At 53.6% G+C, this 26,439-nt stretch overlaps 1 protein-coding gene across 1 annotated transcript; it reads right to left on the reverse strand.

The window, feature by feature from the left end:
- Positions 1 to 5,595: 5,595 nt before the first annotated feature.
- PFAS (phosphoribosylformylglycinamidine synthase) lies at positions 5,596 to 24,906 on the reverse strand. Its single transcript, XM_059148546.1, has 28 exons — positions 24,830 to 24,906; positions 22,055 to 22,233; positions 21,834 to 21,969; positions 21,260 to 21,365; positions 20,488 to 20,677; positions 20,271 to 20,376; positions 19,755 to 19,895; positions 19,539 to 19,663; positions 18,655 to 18,783; positions 17,840 to 17,971; positions 17,581 to 17,709; positions 13,488 to 13,561; positions 13,220 to 13,376; positions 12,874 to 12,935; positions 12,564 to 12,725; positions 12,192 to 12,317; positions 11,914 to 12,045; positions 11,468 to 11,698; positions 11,147 to 11,327; positions 10,688 to 10,771; positions 10,319 to 10,474; positions 10,000 to 10,119; positions 9,535 to 9,680; positions 9,219 to 9,426; positions 8,963 to 9,054; positions 8,765 to 8,879; positions 7,400 to 7,732; positions 5,596 to 7,296 (listed from the first exon to the last, which is right to left on the reverse strand). Exons 2-28 carry the CDS (start codon positions 22,194 to 22,196, stop codon positions 6,986 to 6,988), a joined length of 4,026 nt encoding a protein of 1,341 aa, XP_059004529.1. The 5' UTR covers positions 22,197 to 22,233; positions 24,830 to 24,906; the 3' UTR covers positions 5,596 to 6,985.
- Positions 24,907 to 26,439: the final 1,533 nt, after the last annotated feature.

Below are 26,439 nucleotides of genomic sequence, written 5' to 3' on the forward strand. Positions count from 1 at the left end.
TTGGTTAACTATAAAATCTTCCAAGGGTTACAGTTTAAGTAACAAATTGTTCGGAGGGGCAGCCACAGTCGTGTCTCTGTCCCTCTATAAACCCCTCCCAGAGAGATTCCCCATTGCTCTTGGGATGGAGTCCAGGTTCCCTAACATGCTTTGCTGGGTCTTTCACTGTGCCTGTCCTCTCTCCCCCCATTCAGGGAACATTCCAGACTCTCACCTGCGTTCAGGTCCTTAAGTCACCATGTTGCTGGCCCGGGAGGCTTTGCCAGGACCATTCTGTTTTCCTCAGCTGTCCTTCCCTCTTCCCTGTAACAAGCTGCGACTCCTCCCTCAGTCCTCAGTCCCAGGATCCCTCCCCGAGCCTGAAAGCTGGGTCCCCAGTCCCTGGGGGGAGCTCCCACGGCAGCCTAGCCTCCCCTCCATGGAGATGGCTTGATAGGACAGTCTCCCTCCCTCCTAGCAGGAGGCCCTTGAGCTTTTTCTTACCTGAATGAGAGATCCAGTAGGCCTGCTTCACATCCTTTATCCCATTCTGTCGCACCCAAAGCTGCACCAACCCACCCCTTCCCTGGAGGAAACGACTTACGGTCGCAGGCACTCCTAGTGCGCTGCTCACACAGGAAGATCTTCCTTGAAGCCCAAGACAGTACTCCAACCCAGCACGGGGCGGCCGGGGGTGGGGGTTAAGGGAGTGGAGTGGAGGTGGGGGGCTTCCACCATCTGGTTGGGTGCTGCCCTCAGGTGTCCAAGGACAGGCTGAAATTTCTTTGATTTTCACCCAGGGTTTTGTTTGTTTGTTTGTTTGTTTTTAAAGATTTTATTTATTTATTTGACACACAGAGAGAGATCACAAGTAGGCAGAGCAGCAGGCAGAGAGAGAGGGGGAAGCAGGCTCCCCGCTGAGCAGAGAGCCCGATGCGGGAGCTCAATCCCAGGACCCTGGGATCATGACCTGAGCCAAAGGCAGAGAGGCTTAACCCACCGAGCCACCTAGGCGCCCCTCTACCCAGGGTCTTGACTAGAGCAGGAGGTAGGGAAATAGGCTTGCCCGCCCCCAGGGGGGCCTGCTGGCTGCCAGGCAGGTGCTAAATTAAGAAAAATGTAAGACTTAGTGGCCTGGCATCCCTCCACCCCAACCTGAGTGTGCACGCACACACACACACACACACACACAGTGTCCCTCATTTGATGCGATGACAAGAGCTTGTAACTTTGAACCCCTAGAGAAAGGAAGTAAAAGGAAAAAATGCTTGAGAGGAGCTGCCAAGCTGAACCACCGGAAACCAGACTGAGTTCACTCTTCTATTAAAGAATAAAAACAAAAAATCCCTGAGTGTATCGGTCCTTACTAATGTTAACATTCGGATTTATTCCTGTGTTCCTAGAGGGTGACAGGTGCCACACTAGGTGGGAGGAGTTAGGGGAAGGTGGAGATGCGGTTCCCGCTCTCATGGACTGAAGATACCATCGCTGGAGGGACACGTAGCTCAGTGTATGGCTGCGATGTGGGGAACTCTCGCAGCAGTGACTGGGGTGGAAAAGCGTGTGCGGAGTTCCCAGTATTGAGCTGTTGACTGATGAAACCCCAAAAAAGGACAGGACTCGATGGTTAGCTTTAGATGTTGCCATGGAAGTTTTGTTTTGTCTTTTGAGAAAGCAAGTGTGAACGAGGTCCAGGGTAGGGGGGCCAGGGGGAAGGCAGAGGGAGGAGAAAGAATCCCAAGCAGGTTCCACGCATGCTCAGCGTGAGCCCGACACAAGGCTCCCATCCCACAGCCCTGAGATCAGGATCTGAGCAGAAATCAAGATTCGGATGCTCAACTGACTGAACCACCCAGATGCTCCTAAAAGAGGCTTGTTTTTTGTTTTCTTTTTGTTTTTAACATTTTAAAAGTAATCCTGGGACACCTGGGTGGCTCAGTCAGTTGAGCGTCTGCCTTTGGCTCTAGTCATGATCCCAGGGTTCTGGGATCGAGACCTGCATCAGGCTCCCAGCTCAGCGGGGACTCTGCTCCTCCTTTCGTCTGCAGCTCCCCCTGCTTTCTACTCTCTCTTCTCTATCTGACAAATAAATAAAATCTTAAAACAATTTTTTTAAAGTAATCCCTGCACCCAATGTGGGGTTCAAACACACATCCCCAAGATCAAGGATTGCATGCTCCACTGACTGAGCCAGCCAGGCACCTCTAGGTGGCTTTTTAAAATTCTATTTTTTTTTCAAAGATTTTCTTGAATTATTTGACAAAGAGAGAGATATACAGCAAGAGAGGGAACACAAATGGGGGAGGTGGGAGAGGGAGAAGCAGGCTTCCCACTGAGTAGGGAGCCCGATTTGGGGCTCGATCCCAGGACCCTGGGATTATGACCCAAGCTGAAGGCAAAGGCTTAACAACTGAGCCACCCAGGCGCCCTTAAGTAACTTTTTTAGAGCTCAAGTGGAGAGCTGTTGCTATCCGTCCATGGCAAATTATTACTGTTGCTCAACTAGAGTGTCCGCTTACTGCCTCTCATTTCTAATTCCCATTCTGTTTCCCCCCATGGGTGGGTCAGGATGAATTTAGGAGACAGTCGGCCCTGTTGTCTGGCTTTCTCAGAGAAAGCTGATGGGTTGGATTTTGTCACATGGGAATGTGGAAAGATACTTGGTCAACTTAAAGGGCATCAGATAAGTTATGCCTCAAAGTCAGATGAATGGGGAAGAAAGAAGTGGATTGGGGGGATGGTGTTACTGAGTGGGAGGTCCTGATGACTTTGAGATCTTGGAGTACTGAAGATGAAGAAAGAAGCTAAAAGGAAGGGAAGTTATGGTCACAGGTAGGGTGCTGGGTCAGTGAGCTTGGAGGTACAGAAGATGTGGGAGATGGTGAAACCCAAGGGAAGTGGTTGGCCAAGGCGGAATAGAGAAAGTCATTGGAGAATGATCTAGAGTGTTCAGTGGTCATTGATGTGCATCTAGGACAATGGAAGGGACTGAGGTGGACAGCAAGACTCGACCAGGAACCAATGCCCGTGAAGAATGAGAGGGAGTTAGGATGGGTACAATAGGATAAGGTTTGGCTCCAAGTGATAGAAAACACTGAAGCCAGGCTAAACACGATGGAAGTTTGTCTCCCCTGCCCTCTTCTATGTCAAGACACCCAGTCTCCTCCTATCTTGTTACTCTGCACCACGTGATGTCAATTCCAAAATCTATCTCCTGGTCCAATATGGGTGCTGGAGTTCCAGCAATCACGTCTTCAGTCCAGAGGGCAGGAAGCAGAAAGAGCTGAAGGGAAGCATCCACCCTTCCTTTAAGAACACTTGGAAGTTGTAAACATTTTCTCTCCTGTTGGTCAGAATATAGCCCCACCTGTTAAAAGCAGCTAGGAGACATCATCTTTATTTTGAACACACACAACCCCTGCTAAAGTACTTGAAGGTTATATTTGTAGAGGAGGAATCAGATATGGGGGAACAATTGGCTGTCTCTCTCATACGTAATGATTGGAAAGCCAGCAGAATACCAAATAGGGGGTGAAAGTGATTTAGTAGGATGGTGTGAGCCTAAAATGGGGCAAGATTTTCTTCAAAGGGGGTGGAGAATAATCTGGAGGACCCAAACCCCAAATCTGTGGGAGGTATGTGAAGTTTGAGACTGAAAGCCACCACTTAAAAGGGGGGGTGGAGTGGCTTCTTGGGAGTCACTGGTTTCCTGTGAAGAAAATGAGGACGGGGGGTACCTGGGTGGCTCAGAGGGTTAAGCCTCTGCCTTCGGCTCAAGTCATGATCTCGGGGTCCTGGGATCGAGCCCCTCATCGGGCTCTCTGTTTGGCAGGGAGCCTGCTTCCCCCTCTCTCTCTGCCTGGCTCTCTGCCTACTTGTGATCTCTGTCTCTCTGTCAAATAAATAAATAAAATATTTTAAAAATAAAAAAAGAAAGAAAATGAGGACGGGCAGCCTGTCGGGGGTTTGCTAGGGCGTCTTTGCAAGGAGCGGGCAGAGGCAGAGGCTGGGTCTGGGGCCGGCAACACAGGGCTGGGAAGCTGCATGGCCTCAGTCCTGGTCGTGGTTGAGGGTGGGTCTTGCTTGGCCAGGGTGACCTGGAGCAGAAAACTCTCCATCTCCAGATGCACACATGCAATGATCACAGCCAGCCGGACAGTCACCTCACACATCCTCCTTTTTTGCCTCGAGCACTAAGTAAACTTGACATCTAAGCCTTGATATCAGTCCCGACATTCTGCATTTGGGATTATCTCGGAGTTCAAAAGATCATGGTTAAAAAATTGAACAGAGTACATGTGATGATCTAATTGGCCTTTCTGGATGATTTGTGAATTAGGCAGCAAACCCTCTAGCAGTTGAGGCAGGGTAGGGGGGCTCTGAGCAGTTGGCAAGTGGCAGGAGGATGGGGGCGAGAGTGATTAGTAAAATGATTGTTCCTGGCAAGGTCACTTTCCTTTAGCGGGGAGAACAGGGGGCCCCACAATGCACAATACAGCTTCCCTTGGAAGATGGAGAGGCCCATGTGGCAAACTCATTGGTGCCCATCAGAAAACTCAACTGAACAGTTAAGACTACATTTTGGGGGGCACACGAGTGGTGTAGTTAAGCATTTGATTCTTGGTTTTGGCTCAGGTCATAATCTTGGTCGGGGTCATGGGACGGAGCCCCGAAGTGGGGCCCGAGCTGAGCACAGACTCTGCTTGCGATTTGCTCTCCCTCTGTCTACCCCGTTCATGCTAAGATAAATCAAGCTTAAAAAAAAAAAAAAAAAGCCTACATTTTAGGGGAGATGGCAACAATGCAATGAGATTAGGTATTAAACCCCCTTTGGGGGACTTGGCCTAAGTGATGTCGCTTGGGGCCTATTGTTTTAAGACTGGGAGAGAGAGGTGGGGGCAAGGGGCAAAGGGATAGGGACAGCATTTTTATCTGAGTGAGCCAGAGTGAGCACTGGGGGAGGGGGCGGAAGGAGCAGACTCCCCGCTGAGCAGGGAGCCCAGTGCAGGGCTCGATCCCAGGACTGCAGAATCCTGACCCCAGCAGATGCTTAACCGAGACACCCCAAGAATTTTTTTAAAGGCATCTTTCAGTGTGGGAACTACTTTTCCACCCATTTTTTTTTTTTTTTTTTTAAGATTTTGAGAGCGAGCGAGTATGAGCAGGGGAGGGGCAGTAGAAGAGAGAGAATGCTAAGCAGACTCCCCACCTAGCACAGATCCCAGCATGGGGCTCATGGCGCTCAATCCTGCAACCCTGAGTTATGACCCGAGCTCAAATCAAGAGCCAAAAACTCAACGGACTCAGCTACCCAGGCACCCCCGTTTTCTTTTTAATTATATACATGGTTTCCCAGCATCAGGGAGGAATATTCAAATGCCAAAATTCACCCCTAAGCGCTCCCCTCATCTGCCCCACCCCACCTGGTTGCCCAGGGTAGGTTTATGAAGCCTTAAGAGGCCTGAAAAGGTTTTCTTCAAAGAGATTATTAAACATTGTTATCATTCCCATGATACAATCTGTCTCCTCTTGTGGCTGTCCCACCAGGAACCTGTGCTTAGTCCCCCTGGCCACCCACCCCCCAGGCCCCATGCCCTCCAGGATCTGACTCCAGTCTTCATTCTTGGGGATATATCTTTAATGAAAATGTTGAAGTATTTAGGGGACAAACGGACTCTGCGTACAAGTTCCACACACAGGCTGTCATGGGCGGCTGTCAGCGAGACTGGACAGTAGGGCCCCAGCATCTGGGTCTGCAGGATGGCAGGCAGTAGCAGGAGGGAGAGAGCGGGCCTGGGGTGCTGCCCTGACACGCTGTGTGGCCCTAGGCAATTTATGTAACCTTTCACCTTAATGGCTCCTTTGTTTAAAAAAAAAAAAAAAAAAAAAGGGTGGGGGGAGACACCTATCAAGTACCTTGTTGAATTCTTGTGAAAAATACTTTAGACACATACAAAATGCGAAGTGCACGCCTGGTTCACGGCAGCTGCCATACAGAGCTATGCTGTTGTTTTCAAGTATATTCACTTATGTAATCTCATGGGGCTCGAACTCCCAGTCCTGAAATCAAGTCACAGGCTCTTTGGACTGAACCTGCCAGACACCCCCACAGTTCTTACTTAAAATTCTATCAGGTCGTAAAACCCCTGGGGCCAGCGGCAGTGCCTGGCGCTGTAACTAATCATCCAACATTAATGGGATGAAGGAAGGAATGAATGAGTGGAAGCAGTGGAGGGAGGGAGGGAAGGAGGAAATGGACAGATGGATGGACGGAGGAGAGAAGGAATGAATGGAAAGGACACACAGGTGAAGGAGAGAATGGGATAGAGGGAGGGACAGACGGAGGAAGGTAGGCTGGCTGGCTAAAGGCTTAATTCTAGGGAAGCAGGCGCTGACCATTTCTTTCAGGAAACTGCTGCATCGAGAAGAAATACTGAGTTCCGAGGCCCGCACCAGGGTAGCCCGAGGACATAGCGGGAGACCCGCTCAGAGAAACGTCGGCAAACTACTTGTACTATATTTTAAAAAGGGGACTCCAGAAAGCTTCTGCTCTTTCTCTGATGGGGACACATGGGTCCTGACTTGCATGCTGTCATATACCCCCAGCCCCTCAACCCTTGCTACGAGGAAGGGGCACATGAAACACCCCTCTGAGCCCAGAGTGATGGGGGCACAACGCAGCGATTGCTAGATAGAGCGTGTACGTGTGGTGGGGGGTGGGCAATGGACTATTCTCACGTCCCAGGGCTCTGTCCTCAGCACCACATGCTGCTTCCCAGGCCCCCGGACAACCCTGTTCGAGCAGAACCACAAACAGATCCAACCGCGTAAGGCAAAAGCAGACAGGTTAATGAAACCAGTGGAGGTTTTGGGGGCATTTTGGCCCTTGTCTGTCCCGAGACATATTTGGAGGGAAGGTGGGGTACTTCTGATTTTGAGGCTGCGGACAGGAGACCCTCAGGCACAAACCGTCAGGCCCAGGGGAGCCCCCCCACCCCCGGCTCACTCAGCAGCCCCCTTCCCGGGTCCAGTTTCGGGCGTTGATGAAGAGCTGGAGCCAGGGGGAGGCCGTCAGGGTGTCAAACGGGGGAGGTCGCCACGCCCACTGCCATGGCCTCACAGCGCGCTCAGGGTGTGGCATGAGAGCCAGGTGGCGGCCATCGAGGGAGCAGACGCCAGCCACGCCCCCTGGGGACCCATTGGGGTTCATGGGGTACTGTTCCGTGGGCTGCCCAGCATCGTCTGCCCAGTGCAGTGGCGCCAGGCCCATGGCTTCGATCTGGGCTTGGAGCTCCGGGGAAGAAAATGCCATGTAACCTGCAGGGAGGGGAAGCAAGACGAAAGGAAGGGCAAACTCCCTCATGCCCTTCACCCACCCCAGCCCCCACCCCGACCCTCCCTCCACCTTCCAGCGGCTGACCTTCCCCATGAGCGCTCCACACGGGCAGCACGGCGCCCTCCATCCCTCGCAGCATCAGGGCCGGCCCGGACCCCACACGCACGCTGGCCCAGCGAGACTCGAAGCGGCCGGACAGGTTGTGGCGCAGCACGAGGCCAGGAGGGGTGGGCCAGGAGTCGGGGCCTGGCTCCTCGGCCTCCTGGGCCTCCTTGCTGGGGCTGCCTCCCACCCAGCCCAGCAGAGCCAGCAGCTGACAGCCGTTACACACGCCCAGGCTAAAGGTGTCGGGCCGCTTCCGGAAGCGCCTCAGCTCGGCCCCGGCCAGCGGGTGGAAGGTCACAGCAGCCCCCCACCCTAGGAGGGAACAGGGATATCAGGGTGGGGCCTGGCATGGAGGGGGGTGGCTGCTCTTCCGTCCCTGCCATGACCCTCCCAGCCCCCAACACACGTGCACGCACACAAACATATACACACACACAAACACGTACACACACACAGAGATGCACACACGCACATACCCTTTATAGGGCAAATGCAAAGAAAACAGGTTTATCTGCTTAGATGTTGCCAATCGTGGCCCAGAGATGGCCCTTAAGTTTTTTGGCCTGGCCAGCAGAGCACTTTCAACGTTCTTTATTTAACTCCCTAACATTTAAAAATAAGATTTCATATAAAAATCTGGATTCTAGGGACTCCTGTGTGGCTCAGTTGGTTAGGGATCTGCCTTTGGCTCAGGTCATGATCCCGAGGTCTTGGGATCGAGCCCCACATCAGTGGGGAGCCTGCTTCTCCCTCTGCCCCTGCTTGTTCTCCCCTTGCTCTCTCACTCTCTTTCAAATAAATAAAATCTTAAAAAAAAATTAAAAAGTAACCACCCGGGGCGCCTGGGTGGCTCAATGGGTTAAAGCCTCTGCCTTCAGCTCTGGTCATGATCCCAAGGTCCTGGGATCAAGCCCCACATCGGGCTCTCTGCTCGGCAGGGAATCTGCTTCCCTCTCTCTCTCTGCCTGCCTCTCTGCCTACTTGTGATCTCTGTCAAATAAATAATAAATAAAATCTTAAAAAAAAAAAAAGTAACCACCCAAAAAAAGTAAGCCAAGATTCTTGGCTTCTCCTGGAAACCAGAAAGATCTGGCCACGCTGGGCCCACCCTCGGAGAGCACAATTGCACGCGGCGTAGACGCCTTTAGATGGGGCCCGTGCCACCCCCTGCCACCCCACCTCACATCAGTCACCCCTGGGCCTGCTGCTGGCATCCGGAACGGATGTACTCCCCAACCCTGGCACTGCGGAGGTGAGAGACCAGCTCCGGGTCAGGAAGAAGGGAGCCACAGCACCCCTGCAGGAATGTGTGGGGGAGGGAGCAGGCAGACGCGCGACACCTACCTTTGGCAGAGCCCAGGACGTCCGCATAGCTGAAGCCGCCCACAAAAGCCACACCACGGAAAGTGTCCAAGCCGATTGCCCCAGAGCACAGGTCCTGCATGGTCACGTCCCACACCTGGCAGGACGGGCAGGGGCAGCATGGGCAGACACAGCCCGAGGCCCTGCCCTGGCCCCCGCTCTGCCAGCCACCCCGCTCACCTCAAACCCAGCCAAGTGGAAGGCATCTGCCATCTCACGGTCTCCGTTACTGCCCTCCTCTCGCAGGATGGCGACTCGGGGCAGGGGACCACCTGGTGGGGAGGAGGAGTGTCTCTAGGCCAGAGGCCTCCTTCCCTATCACAAAGTTCCCCCACACGCCTTTTCTTGGGCAGGCCAAGGCGTCTAGGTCTTGCGTTCTGCCCCCGAGGCTGAGGGTTGGGGAACGGGGAAGCCGGGACGGCACAGGCTCCCTCACCGGGCTCGTGGGGCACAGACGCTTCGGGGAAGGTTGGGGGCAGGCAGTAACTGGGTCCTGTGCGCTCCCGCAGCCCCTGCTCTTCCTCTGCCACACAGCGCGGCTCTGCCTGCAGCCGGTCCAGCTGGAAACTCGTCTCTTCCCACACGGCGCGCAGCTGCCCAACAGTGTCCTCCAGGACCACCGCCCCATTCACGGACACTCGCACCTGCAGGGAGAGGCGCGTCTCTCAGGGCCAGGAGTCAGGAGGCTGCCCCCAGGGCTGGTGCAGGGGGGCCACGGCCTCCCCGCCATGCACCGTCCAGCCCTTCCTCACCAGGGCGTGGGGCCCGGCATCGCCTGTGGGGCCCAGTTCCAGGCAGCGGAGTCCAGCAGCCCAGTAGCGCTCCAGCACCTGGCCCAGGTCTGCCTCCTGCACCTCCAGCACCAGGCCTGGCTCCTCGGCGAAGAGCACGGGCAGCACTGGGAGAACAAGGTAGGGGCACAAGGGTGACTGGGGGACACCATGGATGCAGGAGGGTGGTGGCCAGCAGTGGCTCTGGGCTGAGGGACTGGAGGCGGGGAGCGGGGAGAAGGGGGTGAGACAGAGGGACCAAGGATGTGGCCTCAGGGTCTACTGGGGGGGGGTCCCAGATGGGTGAGTCACTGGGCTGAGTGGTCAGAGAAGATAGCCAAGGACTTGGGAATGGGGTTGGGGACGCTCCATTTTTTTTCACAGAATGCGGGGTCCACAGAGTGGGGCAGGTAGCGCAGGCCCAAGTCTAAACCGCCTGCTCCTCACCGTCAACCCCGGGGGCAGGCACATCCACCTCTATCCCACAATTCCCAGCAAAGGCCATCTCCAGCAGGCAGGTGATGAGACCCCCGTCACTGACATCATGGCCTGAGCAGAGGAGGCGGTCTGGAGGAAGGAGAAAAATGCTTAGCAGCCTCAGGGCCCAAACCCCCTTCTAGAGGGTAGGTCCCATGTGCGAATGTGGGCATGCTCCAAGAACCAGAGACCAGGGTGATGGACCCTGCTTGCCCCCGCTACTTGCTCCTCCAGTGAGTGCCTGCTACGTGCCAGTCACATGCGCCCTCTGCCCCAAGGCCTCACTCACCTCTCAGCAGGCCCTGGGTGACATTAAAGGCATGCGCCAAGTTCTCGGGGACGTCCAGGTTGGGAGGCTGCTCGCCCAGCTGTGAGAAGCACTGGGCCAGAGCCGTGCCCCCCAGCCGGTGCTGCCCAGGGCTCAGAGGCACATACAGCAGACGGCCTGCGGAAACAGGGCAGGGGTGAGGGGGCGGGATGGCTCAGAACGCCCCCCTACCACCGGGCTCGCAAGTACTGAGGTTCCCGGCATGTGGGCAGACCCACAGACCCCCAGTCCCAGAGCCAAGACAAGGGGCCCAGACCTCCCAAAGCTGACCCCAAACAGAGTACCCAGCTCTGAATGCACAGTGCAGGGAGGATGGGTAAGTGCCCATACCTCCCCCTCCAGGATGCTTGAGGTCTGGGGTTACAGTGGCCGTAATGTCTGGACAGACAGCGTAGGCTGAGATGACCAGCGATCCTGTAGAGCAAGAAGCACAAGAGTGGGGGTGCCTGAGAGGGTGCAGATGGTGGAGTCTCCAACTCTTGGCTTAGGCTCAGGTCATGATCTCAGGGTACTGAGATCGAGCCCCGTGACCGGCAGGCCCCACACTCAGTGGGGAGTCTGCTTCCCCTCTCCCTCTCCTTTATCCTTCTGCCCCCTCCCCTGGCTCTTGCTCGCACTAATTTAAAAAAAAAAAAAAAAAAAAAAGGTAATCACAGACTCATACCCCTGAAACATGTAATAGATTTTATGTTAATTTTTTAAAAATTAAAGAAGAAAAAAGGAGTAAGAAAGTGAGATGCCAGCCCAGCTCCACAGGTCTGCCCCTTTCCCATGACTCCCAGTCCCTACCAGGAGCCCGCACTGTCTCAGAGCCAACCCGGGCGGCCATGCTGAGAGAGTCCTTGCCACCATCCACTGCCACGCCCAAGGCCGCCATCACTGCCACCATAGCCTCGCAGGCATCGGCCAGAGCCGCGCCCTCCCCTGGGAGCTTGGCAGCCCACATCCAGTTCCCGCTGCATTTCACGTCCTGGGGAGTGGGGGACACAGGTGCGTCACAGACAAGGTGGGGAGTCTGGGGCAGGGGCGGAAGGGCTGGGAGGTCCAGAGCAGGAAGGGCCGGAGGCAAAGGCGAAGGGTGGAGGCGGACCCCCCGACCCCGGGACTCACCCGGAGGTCGGTGACCAGCGCGAACACCAGGTTGGTGAGGGCTTCGGCCACGGCCAGGCGGGCAGCCACCTTGGGGTCCAGCAGGCTCTTGACAGGCTGCTCTCCTAGAGCGGTGGCAGCCCCAACAAGCTCCTGGTGACTCAGGGCCACGACAGCCACATCTGCCAGGGGGGTCTGCAGGGCTCCCACACACTGCTGCTGGGCCACCAGGCCGCCCACGGAGCGGTCCACCTGCAGAACCAGCTGCAGTTGGCAAGGGGCCGGGGCCAGGGATGCCAGGGTGGTAGGGGAACAGGCGTCATCACAGACATACAGGCCTCAGGCGGTGGGAGCAGGAGAGCTGGCCCGCAGGGCTGCTTCTCCCTTGGGCCTGCTGAATCCCCACAGCCTTGGGAAGGCCAGGGGCGCGGGAGCAGTGGGAAGGGGACAGAGACCACAGGCTGGACCTTGTTGGTAAGGTAGCGCTTGCTGGCCACGGCAGGCAGCCTCAGAACGCGCTCCAGAGCCTGGCGCACACGGAGACCCGGGGGCAAGGCCAGGGGCTTCAGCACAGGGAAACTCCTCTGGAGGAAGAACTCCTACGACACAGAAGGTGACAGGGGTGTGAGAGCAGCTGCGGGAGCGCTGGGCACAGACGGGACAAAGCACGTGTCGGGCAAAGGGCGATTGGAAGAGCTGGGGCAGAGAAGGGAGGAAAGCCGGCCTCCCTCCCACCCCCACGTACCTTCCTAGGCATCTTGCCCAGCACCCAGTCCAGCTCCAGGTCCACAGGGGTTGGGGGAGACAAGGGGGAGCCATCCTCATGGCCATTTCTTCCAACGGGGCACTCGCGATCATCCACCAGCACTATCTACGGCCACAGAGCGCAGAGCGGAGGAGACCGTGAACCCGAGCAGGGAATGCTTTCAGAAAGCCAGGCAGAAGCGCCCTCTCCACCCTCTGTCTGGCTTCCCTATTGAGTGCCTGCCCCTGGCCGCCTCCTATACACTGTCCCCCAGTCTGCGTCCCACCGACGGCTCTCCCTCCCTCCAGCCCGGACACAGGCAGCTCCGAGCCCACGCGCTGCAGTCACCACAGACTTCCCCGGCCCACTCACCCTCCTGTCCCCAGTGATGGTGCCCACAAAACAAGCCGGACAGCGTTCCCGGGCGCTGACACGACTGAGAAAGTCCCGGTCAAGGGGCCTCAGCAGAAGAGCATTCGACTCCTGGTACTCAGCCCCCCAGATTTCCAGGGCGTTCAGGGTCGGATCCCCGAGCTGCATCCGGGAGGGAGGAGGAAAGGAAAGGGTCAGTGGGCACTGCCCCGTCTCATCTTTGCTAGGAGTCTGGGCATGGGGGGTGGGGGGAAGAAGGCTGGGGCCGGTGGGGAGGGGAGACGGCCAGACCTCAGGGCAAGACGCCCACCTGGAAGCGGCTGGTGTAGATGACAGCCCCGGCGGGGTCACTGAGCTCCTTCAGGACGTTGCCTAGTGAGAGGGTGTGGGGGAGAAGGGGTGAGGCAGCCATGGTCAGCCCCGGCCTCCAAAGGAGCCCCGAATTCTGTGCACCCTGCAGAACTGTGGCTGCACCCCCCCCCACAACCATCCTGTGGTGGCGGGCTCCTGCTCCGCCCAGTGCCAAGCCTCTCCTAAAGGTACGGGGGGTAGAGAATGGGACCCAGGGCCGGGCGGCCGCTTGTATACCCTCGATGCCTCAGCCTCAGTGGAACCTGGCAAGAGGCCAGATCCCTCATCCCAGTCCCTATCCTCACCATTGCCGCCAGCGCCCTGATCGTGGAGGCTGCAGATGGGGTTCCCCCTGGAGGCCTCCACACAAGCCCGGATCACACGGTTCATCTTCTGTTCCATCTCCGGGTCCCCCCGCTGCACGGCCCCGAAGTCCAGCTCGCTGGCATTGTCGCCCTGCACCTGGGGCAAGAGATGGCAGAGCTGGGCTAGAGGGCTCTGGGAGTTCACAGGCCACCGAGGCCCAGGGCCCAATAGCATCAAAGACTCTGCCCCTGAGCTAGTCCCACTCACCTGCACAGACGATGCGGCTCCACCCCCAACTCCGATCCTGTAGACAGGCCCCCCAATCTTCACCACATCCATGCCTGTGGGGAAGGAAGGCAGAGTCAGAACATGGGGGAATCCAGCAGGAGGAGCGGAGGCGTGAACAAGCATTTGGATGACAGAAGCGGCTAAGAGGGGACAGCAATAACTATGACAGACGTTTATGTTCTTCAGGGAATACATGCTGTGCAAGTCACGCTCTAGCTTTACCCACACAGGCGCGAAATCAAACACTGCCGCGTCACCTGTGTTACGACGACAGGAAACGTCGTTGATCTCTGAACAACACTGGGGTTAGGGGGTGCTGACATACCCAGTAAAATATGCACACCGAACGGTCAACTCCTGCAAAAATCAACTACTCAGAACCTACTATCGACCAGAAGCTTTACTAATGACGGTCGATTAATAATAAATGACAGAAAATAATGAACTGGGGCACCTGGGTGGCTCAGTGGGTTAAGCCGCTGCCTTCGGCTCAGGTCATGATCTCGGGGTCCTGGGATCGAATCCTGCATCGGGCTCTCTGCTCAGCAGGGAGCCTGCTTCCCCCTCTCTCTCTGCCTGCCTCTCTGCCTACTTGTGATCTCTGTCAAATAAGTAAATAAAATCTAAAAAAAAAAAAGGTAATAAACTAATAAAAACCAATGAACAACACGTATTCTGTGTGTTACACAGACTGTGTGTTACACAGACGCTGTGTTCTTACACTATATGTCACACTGTACTCTCACAATAAAGTAAGCTAGAAAAAAGAGAACATTCAGGAAATTATAAGAAAGATACATTTACAGGACTGTCATGTATTTATTGAAAAAATTCACAGACAGGGGCGCCTGGGTGGCTCAGTGGATTAAGCCACTGCCTTCGGCTCAGGTCATGATCTCAGGGTCCTGGGATCGAGTCTCACATTGGGCTCTCTGCTCAGCAGGGAGTCTGCTTCTCTCTCTCTCTGCCTGCCTCTCTGTCTACTTGCGATCTCTGTCAAATAAATAAATAAAAATCTTTAAAAAAAAAAAAAGAAAAAATTCACAGACAAATGGACGTGCCCGGCTCAAACCCGTATTGCTCAAAGGGCCAACTGTGATTTAAGGCTCACAAGAGAGAGCTGATTAATCGATTACGGTATATCTGCACACTGAAACACTATCCTCCCTCAGAAGAGGATCACATACGATTCTGTGTATTTATCAATACGACATGATCTCCAAGATATATTGCTAAGTGAAAAGAGCAAGGTACAGAATTATGGGTGCCCCTTTACAATTGCATCAGGAAAAAAAATAACAGAAATAAGTAACAGCAGAGCTGGAAGACTTATGCCCGGAAACCGGTTAGTAGACCTAAACGAAGGGAAACAGAGCTCGTGTTGACAGAGGAAAAGGTTTAATGCTCTTATGATGGCTGTGTTCCCCAAACTGATCTGCACTCAGCCCAATCCCTCTCATAATCTAGCTGCCTTTCTCACAGAAACGGAGCAGCCGATCCTAAAATCTGTATGGAAACATAAAGGACCTAGAACAGCCAAAACAATTGTGAAAAAGGAGGACGAAATTGGAGGACCCACACTGCCAGCTTTTAGCATTTACTACAAAGCTGTAGTAATCCAGACAGTGTGGTTCTAGCACAAGGATCTATAGGCTGCGAACCGTGAATCCATAAAGGACTCTTACGTTTATGGCCATGGCCAGCTGATTTTTGTTTCTGTTCTTCTTTTAAGTAGGCTCCGCACCCAACATGGGGCTTGAACTCACAACCCCAAGATCGACAGCTGCGTGCTCTATGGACTGAGCCAGCCAGAACCCTGGGGCAACTCATTTTTGAACAGTCCCAAGACCATTCAGCAAGGTACAAATGAAGAGTCTTCAAGAAGTAGCGTTGGGATGACTGGATATCCATGTGTAAGAGAGAAAAGTTAGACTCCTACTTCACATCATGTTAAAAAAAAATTCACTCAGAATGTATCAGAAAAGCATGTGGGTGGCTCAGTCTATTAACCGTCTGCCTTCAATTCAGGTCATGATCTCAGGGTCCTGGGATCAAGTCCTACATTGGACTCCCCACTCAGTAGAGAGCCTGCTTCTCCCTCTCCCACTCCCCTAGGCCCCGCTCATGCTCTCTCTCTCTCTCTCTCTCTCAAATAAATAAAAAATCTTACAAGAAAAGACAAAAAAAAAAAAAAAAAAGTATCAGAAACCTAAATGTAAACGCTATAATAACATGACAAGAAAACACAGCTGTAGTCTTTATGACCTTGGCTTAGGCAATGGTTTTATTCACCTTGACATCAAAACCATAAGCAGCAAAAAAAGACAGAGATAAACCTGACTTGACCAAAACTAAAAACATCTGTGCTTTCTTTGTAAGACATCACGAAAAAGTAAAAAGAGTAGGAAAAAATACTTGCAAGTCATGTATCTATCTAATAACCGTTTAGCATCCTGAATACATAGAACTTTTAGAATTCCACACACACAAAAAAAAAACCTGATCTGAAATGAACAAAGAATCCCCCCCCACCAAAAGACAAAGAATCAGACAGACATTTCACACCAAGGAAGATCTCTAAACGCAGGGGAAAAGATGCTCAACGTCGTTAGCCATTACGGAAATGCAAACCCCAACCACAACAAGATGCCACTTCATGCCACAGGGTGGCTAGAATCAGAGACCGATAACAGGAGTTGGTGAGGATGTGGAGAAATCAGAACCCTCTTACACAGCTGGCAGGTGCCGAGGGGGAGTGCAAAGTGGTTTGGAGACGAGTCTGGCAGTTTTTTAAAAAGCTGGACACGGGGGGCGCCTGGGTGGCTCAGTGGGTTAAAGCCTCTTCCTTTGGCTCAGGTCATTATCCCGGGGTCCTGGGATCAAGCCCCATATCAGGTTCTTGCTCAGCAGGGAGCCTGCTTCCTCCTCTCTGCCTGCCTCTCTGCCTACTTGTGATCTCTGTTTCTCAAATAAATAAATAAAATCTTAAAAATTAAAAAAAAAAAAGCCAGACACGGTTACCATGGGAGCCCCCATTTCCACTCGTAGTTCTACAGACTGGAGACACGAGAACATATGGGCCCAGAAAAACATGTACACGTGTGTTTACAGCAGCACTACCCACACCGGCTGAAGAACCCAGGTGTCTACCATCTGACGCAAGGACAGACAAAGAAGAGGCCTGGCCCTGAAAAGGGATGACAGTATGGTTCATGCTACCATACAGAGAGTTCTTGAAAACACGGTGCACAGTGAAAGGCACCAGACACCAAAGGCCACATCCTGTGTGATTCCATTCACGTGAAATGTCCCGAACTGGCAAATCCACAGAGACAGAAGTCGATGGGCCAACGCCAGGGGCTAAGGGAGGAAGAGACTGCTAACGGGTGTGCTGGTGACAATGACATTCTGGAATTAGTGGGGCTCGAGGCACAGCTTTGTGTGTATCCTAAAAAACCTCTGCCCTGTACACTTTAAAAGGGTGAAATTCAAGGTACACAGATTACATTTCAATAAGTGCCTGTGTTATTTGTTTTTAAAAAGCGACAAATTTGCATACAGGTCTGTTCCTAGATAGAGGGAAATCTCTCTGGTAGGTGCCCAAGTCACTGGCTACCGCTGGTTACCTCTGGGGAGGGAAACTGGGAGGTCAAGGGAAGGACACTTTTCACTATGTGACCTTTTCTGCCTTTTCTGAACCACATGACTGGGTCACCTCTTCCAGGAAGGCAACCTGGTTCTTATCTTGACTGCAGCACACGATGGGGCCTACCGGATGTTTGCTCCCCTGAACTGGGCAGGCAGATAAAGGCCCCTGGTGCACGGCAGGTGCTGAACAAACAGGGGTGCCCCTCCCCCACCGCAAGGGAGGAAACCGGGGCGCACACAGAGGCAACACAGACCCAGCGCCCCCCTGGCAGAAAGCCCTGTCCTGCCTTGGAAACCTGCACTGGGCGGAGGGCCATGAGCCAAGAGATGAAAAGCCAACCCAGGGAGTGGCCTCTCAACTCCCCTCCAGCAGTGCTGGGGGCATCGCTGGCTGGCGCTGCAGGGAAAGGGCGGTGGCTCATACCTGGCTCTGGGGGTTCCTTGCTCACGTGTTCAGCTTCCATGGACCCGATGCCCCCGCTGAACATGATGGGCTTGATCCACTCACGCCGCTGGCCATCGGGGAGCTGGAGGCCCAAGGAGCGGGCGAAGCCTGGAGCGTGGACACCCCAGGGAGAGAGGACAGAGTGTGGTCACCCAGTGTCCTCCAGCGCCCACTTGGTCACACACCACCCCCACCTCTGGTACTCGGTGTCCGTAACCCTCGATAACCCCAGCCTTACCGGCCAGCACTGGCTCCCCAAACTTGTTGCCGTAATCAGAAGCCCCATTACTGGCCTCAATGGCGATCTCCAGGGGCCTAGCAAAGTTCTCAGGATACTGGAAGCTTGGATCCTCCCAGGGCAGGTTATAACCTGGAAGGAAATCAGAAAGTTGGCTGGACCGTTAAGACAGAAGACAGAGGGGCCAGAGTCCTTCACAAAGAGTCTAACTAAGCTGCCAAGACCACCCATGCGGGTAGAACGTCCCATTTTAGGAACCTGTTTCAGGAAGGTGTAGGGCCTTCAGTACAGCACCAACCTTGCTCCCCAGCTCCCATGCCAGCCCTCCCTCTGAGTCTCAGGATCAGGGTTCTTGAGGCTAAGAAATTGGGACGTTGGGGGCGCTAGGGTGGCTCTGTTGGTTAAGCGTCTGCCTTTGGCTCAGGTCATGATCTCATGGTACTGGGATCAAGCCCCGTGTTGCAGTCCTGGCTCAGTGGGGAACCTGCTTCTCCCTCTTTCTCTTTCTCAAATAAATACATTAAAAAAAAAAAAGAAATTGGGACTTTGGGGGCAGGTGCAGTCACGAGACTGACCCAGAATCATGTTTCCTTGCTGAGCAGGTGCTGGTTTATATAGAAACTAGCAGTTGTGCAAAGCCTTCCTGGTGACTTGGGTTTCCCCTGGCCTAGAGTCCTCCTGGCGACAGCTGGTGACAGACTAGCTGCTCCAGAGCCCTGCCTCCCAAGAAAAAGCACCCAGGAGGACCTAAGAGACAGAAGTGCTCCACTACTGCCAGGGCAAGGGAGAGATGGCAGTGAGGACGGTGGTGGGACCTGGGATGTGCAGGTTTCCAAAGCAATAGCCAGCGGTGCCAGCCACCACGTGGGCCCCACGGCCTGTGCACTGGATGTCTCGGATCCGGCCTCCAGTGCCCGTGGTCGCACCGCTGAAGGGGGCCACTCCTGTAAAGAGATGGGGGAGATGTATGTGTACCGAAGAGACAAACCCCAACACTGACCACCCCATTAAAAATCAGGATGGGGGGCCCCTGGGTGGCTCAGTGGGTTAAAGCCTCTGCCTTCGGCTCAGGTCATGGTCCCAGGGTCCTGGGATGGAGCCCCGCATTGGGCTCTCTGCTCAGCAGGGAGCCTGCATCTCCGCCTACTTGTGACCTCTGTCAAATAAATAAATAAAATCTTTAAAAAAAAAAAAATCAGGATGGGGTGCCTGGGTGGCTCAGCTGGTTAAGCGTCTGACCCAATCTCCGCTCAGGTCTTTTTTTTTTTTTTTTTTTTTTTTTTTAAAGATTTTTTTTATTTATTTATTTGACAGAGAGAAATCACAAGTAGGCAGAGAGGCAGGCAGAGAGAGAGAGAGGAGGAAGCAGGCTCCCTGCTGAGCAGAGAGCCCGATGCGGGACTCGATCCCAGGACCCTGAGATCATGACCTGAGCCGAAGGCAGCGGCTTAACCACTGAGCCACCCAGGCACCCTCCGCTCAGGTCTTGATCTCAGCATGATGAGTTCAAGCCCCAAGTTGGGCTCCATGGCTGGCATGGAGCCTACTTTAAAAAAAAAAAAAAAAAAGAAAGAAAGAAAGAAAAGAAAAAAATGCAGCCAACCAGCCTCCCTCATTGTTTTTCCCAGGCCCAGCCTGGAGGACCTTCCCTCTGCTCCACATTCTGATCTCACTGACCCATCCCTGGGACCTGGCTCACCTGTGGGGAAGTTGTGGGTCTCCGCTGTGAAGACGACGTGTCTCAGGGCCCGCTGCTGCTGGAAGCTGCTTGGCTGTGTGGGGTCCTCGGGCCGTAGGAATTGGACTTCTTTCCCCTGGATTGCGCTGCGGACACATTGGCCGTGGACCTTGCTTCCTTCCCACAGCCTCCCCTCCCCTGTGCTTGCCATCCCCGCTGGCCTAGGGCACAGCCCACCTGCTGTTGTCACAGAACTTGAGGACGTTGTTGGGGTTCGAGGACGCCTGGGTGCTCATGATGGACTCAAAGAGAGAGTGTGCCAACTTCTGCCCGTCCATGTGGAGCAGCCCCTTGAAGAACCAGTGTCGGCTGTGTTCACTGCAGGGGTGACATGGGGAGGGAAGGACAGGGAGAAAGCTGGGTCACTTCTCATGCTGTGCTGTATTCTCAGCAAGCAGCACCAGTTAACGGCGAACTCTTTAGTAAAGAACAGGTCAGAATAGATTCCAAAAAGCCTTAACCTACAAATGCCCTCTCACTGTGGATTGCTTAGATCCTAAGTGAATCTGAAGTTGAGATCTGGGTGTAGACTACACCCAGGAGGGGTGGGAGGAGGAGCCCGGGCCCTCAACCAGACTCGGGGACACCCTCGAGCCAGAGGAGAGCACAAAGGCAAGTCCCTGTGCTCTTCCCTTCCAATCTCCATGGGCTCACACTTCAGAACGACCCCATCCGCCCCCCGACCTGCCCCACCTATTGGACTGAGCCAAGTCGAAGGCCTCCACGGTGCTGGGGTTCCGCTGGAGCTCCTGGAAGCGTTTGGTGTAGAAATCCAGGTCCCAGGAGTCTAGGGCCAGGCCTAGAAGACAACCCGGGAGAGCTGACTGGCGGACTCGGGACACCAGGTCCCAGGGCTCAGTCCCCTGTGACCGGCCTCGCCTGCGCCTCCCTCCCAGGCATCCCGGCTCACCCAGCTCCTGGTTGGCCTTCTCGAGGGCACACCGGCCCTCAGCGAGTATATTGATAGAGCTGTTGAGGGGCGTGGAAATGCTCCCAAGGGAGAAGCTCTGGATGGGACAGGGGAAGTGCTGTTCCGTCATCCGGTCATGGAGGGTGGCCAGGGCGATGGCCTTCATCTCAGCTGATGGGGGTTGGGCAAACTAGGGGCAAACACACACATACACACGGCTGGAGGTCAAAGGCTCAAGTCTGGACGGAATGGTGCACGCTGGATCTTCCCAGTCACGAAGGGCTGCCCACAGCTCATCTGCGTGGTGCCCGTGCACCGATTACTAAGACACACCCTGTGCAGACACGAGCCCCTGTAAGGTGCACAGATTAACAAGGGGAGCACAAGCTGGACTTCCTTCCCATTTAGCCCTCAACCTGGAAGTCTGACACTGAACAACCTGCAAACAGGACAGACCTAAGGCCAAGAGTTCCTCTCACTTTCTCCTGAGTTCAGGATCTAATCTCTTTTCCTTTTAAGGTTTTATTTATTTACTTATCTGATAGAGCCAGCTAGAGAGGGAACACAAGCAGGGGCAAAGGGAGAGGGAGAAGCAGGCTCCCCGCTGAGCAGGGAGCCTGATGTGGGACTCCATCCCAGAACTCTAGGATCATGACCTGAGCTGAAGGCAGATGCTTAACCGACTGAGTCACCCAGGCGCCTCAGGACCTCATCTCTTTGATCTCTGGCCCAGCTCCTCCTCCCCCTCACCACGGGCAGCCAGACGCCTCACCGAAAGCAGGTAGCGCCGGGTGGTCTCCACACGATCCACAGCCCCCAGCCCAGCGGCCCAGCACACTGACACGACGTTGGTGGATGCTGGGGTGGAGAAGTTCAGCCTGAGGAGTGGGCCAGCTGGTTAGGACCTGAGACCACCAACAGAGAAGGTGGATCCCCGCCGCCCCCCCGACCCCTGTCCCGCTGACCTCTCACCTCTGTCCCCCTCACCAGTGGCCTCTAGCCTCAGACCTGGGCACCAAGAAACCTGCTTTGTAAGGTCACTCAAATCAAACCGGACCTGTCTTTCCAGCCCAAAATGCTTGAATCTCTACCTCTCAGAATGCAATCTGTTCAACTTCTAGAACGTGCCTGGTCGCTGGCTCAGTCTTTCAAAGACATCTTCCCTAATGGGGAAGGCACATGTACGGCTTTCTAAGCAGGGAGTAGGATGGAGTGAAGGAAAAACAGATCTGTCAGGGGTGGCAGAAGAAGGAAGAGGAACGGGAGTGGAAGGGGTGGGCAGTGCGTTTGGAAGGGAGGTTTGCTTGAGAACACGAAAGGCATTCACCCTGGGCTGAGACACTCACCTGGGCCCAACCTCCAGCAGCAGGTCATTACAGTCAGGATGGAGCCAGGATTCCAGAGCAACGTCCCCCGGTAACAAGGGACAGCCAAAGAGCCATGTCAGCTTTTTCATCTCCTCGGCACTCGGACGGGACTTGGCTGCAGGGAGACAGGACAGGGATAGCCTGAGACCCTCTTCCCGGCTGGGCACACCTCTTCCCCAAAGTCCAAAACTTGGCCCAACCTGTCCAGTTCACGTTGTAGCACAGCTCTGTCTTGACACCCTGCAGCGCTGGTAGCTGCCCTTGGAGCTTTCGCTGAGTGTGTCCGGAAGCTGCCTTCTCATGGCCAGAGGGATGGACATAGAAGTGAAGAATCAAGGCCATCGCTGGAGGTGCCCGTTGTGGAATATGACTTAGGTCCCTGAAAGGTAATCAGCTATCACCTGTCAAACTGATTTCAGATTTCCAAGACAGCTGAGGCCTTGGAGGCATTAGGGATGGGGCGGGGGAAAAGGGCATTCAGAGAGACGAAGTACTCTGAAAACCAGTTTCATCCTGCAAAATGTGGGAACAGGGAATACAGGTACGTCCTGGGCACACGATCCTTGAGCACCTGCACGTTGCTGGGCCCCAGGCAAGGTCTTACGAACACTGCTGTGAAGAAGACAAAAACCATTTCTGCCCTCACAGACCTTGTGTTTTACTGAGGAGGTCAGGCAAACGCCCAAACATTTCCAGCCCAGTGTGGGCAAGGCCGAGAGACTGCGGCGACCAGCCTAGCACTGTTAGGGAGGACTTAGGGAGGAGTTAGGGAGGACTTTCTGGAAAAAATAGCATCTAAGTGTAAACCCACACGATGAGCTGGACGGGCCCAGCTGGTGGAGTCAGATGACACTGTTCTTCCGCTATGCCTCTGCCTTCTGGCTGCTCCTTCTCAGCCACCCCTCGTGGGCCTGCCCTTCACTCTCTTCTGTCTACACGCTCTTCCGAAGTGTCTTCCAGACTTGTGGCCTTAAATACCACCTGGTAGATTGAGCCAATGAAACTGCCAGGATTCAACCATTTTTGACCCAAAACAGCAACTTCATCTCATTCGCTATCTGCCAACAGATTCCGTAACTTATTTAACCCTGACTCTCCCTGACACTCCAGACTAGTACACTAACATGCCCATGTGACATCTCCATGTCGATGTCTCATAAACACCGATGGCAGTCTGTCTGAGCCAAAACAGAAAATCCGACTTCTCCTTTCTCCAGACCACCTGTTCTCCCAGTCTTCCCCATTCAATCAGCACTATAAAAGCAGCTGCTCACACCAAACACAGTCAATCTCGCTCCTTCTTCCTGAGCCCTCTCTATATCCAATTCATCAGCAAATCTATTTCCAAACCTATCCCAAATCTGTCCGCATCCTTTCGTCTCTGCTACCATTGCTCTAGTTCAGGTCACCACCATCAACCACTCGAGGCCCCCCGAATAGGACTCGATTCCACTCCTGCCCCAACCACACACCATTTGCCACACTTCAGCATAGGGAGATCATAGCTACTCATCACACATGATATAAGCTTCTAACTCAGGACCCTGGCTCACCTAGCCCGGCCCCCTGCCCACTTCTCCAACCCAATTTCACACTACGATCTTTTTCACCCACAACACCCCACCACACTGGCTTCTTTTCTAACTTGCCAACCTCAGTTTTGGAAGGCAATTTTCTCATCCAGATTATTTGCACGGCTAGCACTTTTTTTTTTTTTTTAAGATTCTATTTATTTATTTGACAGAGAGAGATCACAAGTAGGCAGAGAGGCAGGCAGAGGGAGGTGGGAGAAGGAGGCTCCCTGTGGAGCAGAGAACCTGATTCGGGGCTCCGTCCCAGGACCTGGGCCCAAGGCGAGGCTTAACTCACTGAGCCACCCAGGCGCCCCGGCTAGCACTTTTTTTTTTTTTTTTTTGAAGATTTTATTTATCTGTCAGAGAGAGAGAGAGACAAGCAGAGGGAGAAGGAGAAGCAAGATCCCCGTTGAACAGAGGGCCCCATGATGCAGAGCTCAATCCCAGGTCCCTGGATCAAGACCTGGGCCCAAGGCAGAGCAACCCAGTTGCCACGGCTAGCATTTTCTCATGTAGATTGCTGGTGAAATCACCTTCTTGGAAAGGACTTCCTAAACCCATTCCTCTGAATAAGCCACTATCAGACATCCCTATCTTGATTTCCTATATAGTAATTTAGCAGTACCTGGAATTTTATTTACTTAGTATCTTACATGTTACTTTACTTAGCACCTGACATTTTAATTTATTTAAAACTCTACCTTCCCCACTAGGACAAAATCTCCACGGGGGCATGGACTGTAGCTGTTTCATCACCACTAGATTGTCAAGGCTTGGAAAAATAGGTGGGATCTAAAAGGGGGGGGGCCTAATAAATAAATAAAATTAAAAAGGGAAAAAAAAAAAAAACCTAGTATTTGTAGAGTGACTGAAGGAACTCTTTATGTCCATCCCTCAGGAGCCACTCCCGCCCTTTCAGGCCAGGCCTCATTTCAGGGAATGATGCTGGATTCAATTCTCAGCGCTCCCCACCCCATTCTGATCATCCTTTCTAAAGCTACGCCCGTCACCGTTGTCCTTTACACCGTAACTGCCACAGGATTTATCCCTTAGAAACGATTTGCCTTATTAGAGCTATTAGTCACGCGCCAAGAAGGCAGGGGCAGGGCTGTCTACATCACGGCTGTACCCCCAGCGACTAGCAGGACATAAGCAAGGCAGTCGGCAGGTTTTGTTACTGGAGGGAACCGGGTAAGAGGAGCGAACTTTGACTGGGGTGGGGGGAGTCTCCCGACTCCCGTCCACGGACCACGCGCATGGTCGCAGGAAAGGGCCCCGAGCTGGAGGCAGCTCGGCCCGCTGCGGACCCAGAAGCAGCCTGCATCAGGCCCGGGATGGGTGGAGAAAGAAAGGGATGCAGCAAGCAAGATAGCATGGACAGCCCGGGACAGCAATACCCACGTGAGAAATTTCCAGGGACAGAGTTCGTGGAAGTATGGCGCAGGCGGTGAGTCATCCAAGCGCGCCACGGGAAGAGGCGGGCCCTGATGGCGCCCCGCCCACTACCGCGAGCCACCGCGCCAGTGCCTGGGTGCGTAGGCTCAGCGGGCCACCAGGCGGTGCAGTTAGGGAATCTCTCCCCAGCGGCGCTGGGGTGGCTCAGTCGGTCCCGCGACTGCTTTCAGCTGGGGATTTGATCTCAGGGTCCGGAAACGAGCCTCACAACGAGCTCTCTGCTCAGCGGGGAGCCTGCCTCCTCCTCCTCTCTCTTTCTGCCTGCCTCTCTGCCTACTTGTGGTCTGTTTGTCAAATAAATAAAAATCTTTTAAAAACTTAAATAAATAAATAGGCAATGACTTAAATTAAAAAAAAAATGTAAAAAAAATAATAATTCCTTTGGAAACTTCCTTTATCTTTACCCTCAAGATACAGGCTGGCAATCATCCCCGGAGCATATGACCCACCAATACACGTATGAAGGGTCTCATGACCCCTCAAGGTCTTAGAAACCTTGCTTCCAAAACGCTGTCCTTAACCTCCTCCCAACTTGAAATTTATAATGGGCCACTCCTCATGACCCCAGTGCAGCTCTTTCTGCCCATGGCACGTGTCCCCATGTTTTAATAAAATCAGCTTTTTGCACCAAAGATGTTTCAAGAATTCTTTCTTGGCTGTCGGCTTTGAACTCTGACATCTTTTCTACATCATAGCCATGAAAGAAAGGCATCTGACAGGGCAAAGGAGGCCACAAGTACAGTGTTCAGGAAGAAAGGAAATGAACACTTTGTTCTCTCTCCTGTCTTCAAGTTCCCTCATAAACGGTTTTTGTCTCTCATTTGACAAACCTAATCTGAAGCCTCGGGGCAAGGAAGCCGGAGTGGTGTGCTAGGGCAAACACAGTACTTGGCAGAGTGGTCTTTTTTAATGAGTCAGACACCAAACAACTATTCAGAGTAGAAGGTGAAAGTCTTTATCTTCATCTCTCTCCTTATTCATTCCCCTCCTCAGTTCAGGTTCAAGACAATGTAAGGCAAGTGAGGCACCTAGGGTGCAAAACTTATCTTGGTTTCATTCCCTTTAGGCACTCCCTGGCTCCATCCAGTACCTACCTTCCAGAACGTTCCAGAACTTTCCAGGAGCCTTAGTTTGCTCAGCTCTCTGGTCCTATTTCCTTCACATTTTCTTTCTTCTTTCTTTCTTTTTCTTTCTTTTTTCTCTTCTTTCTCTTTCTTTTCTGTGTGTTTGTGCTTTAAGTAGGCTCTGTGACCAACATGGGGCTTGAACTCACTGTTATGCCCCAATAATGGGTCCATGATTAAAGGAGTGAGACTGATACAAAGCGAAGGTCAAGCAAAGCTTTATTTCGCGCCAAGCATCAAGAATCTAACCGAACGTTACGGGCCGCACCTCTTACAAGAGAGGGCGACCCTTCTCTGTTTCACAGACTAGCTTTTAAGGGCAAAGGCCAGGCGGCCAGGCCTGGCCACACACAGGTGGCCAATCAGATTGCAATACACACAGGAAACTCCACAATGATGCTAGGTGAACAACTGAGTTACAATTTACCCTAG

The sequence above is a fragment of the Mustela lutreola genome, chromosome 15 (genome assembly GCF_030435805.1).
Source record: "Mustela lutreola isolate mMusLut2 chromosome 15, mMusLut2.pri, whole genome shotgun sequence".
Lineage (NCBI taxonomy): Eukaryota > Metazoa > Chordata > Mammalia > Carnivora > Mustelidae > Mustela > Mustela lutreola.

What these genes read in the sequence shown, in the direction of transcription:
- PFAS (XM_059148546.1), bottom strand. Translation starts at nt 22,196, where the DNA reads ATGGCCTTGATTCTTCACTTCTATGTCCATCCCTCTGGCCATGAGAAG. An exon ending in CACCCAGGGCCTGCTGAGAG is followed by an intron (nt 10,120 to 10,318) that starts GTGAGTGAGGCC and finishes TCCTTCCTCCAG; the next exon opens with ACCGCCTCCTCTGCTCAGGC. An exon ending in GCCTGCCCCCGGGGTTGACG is followed by an intron (nt 9,681 to 9,999) that starts GTGAGGAGCAGG and finishes TTGTTCTCCCAG; the next exon opens with TGCTGCCCGTGCTCTTCGCC.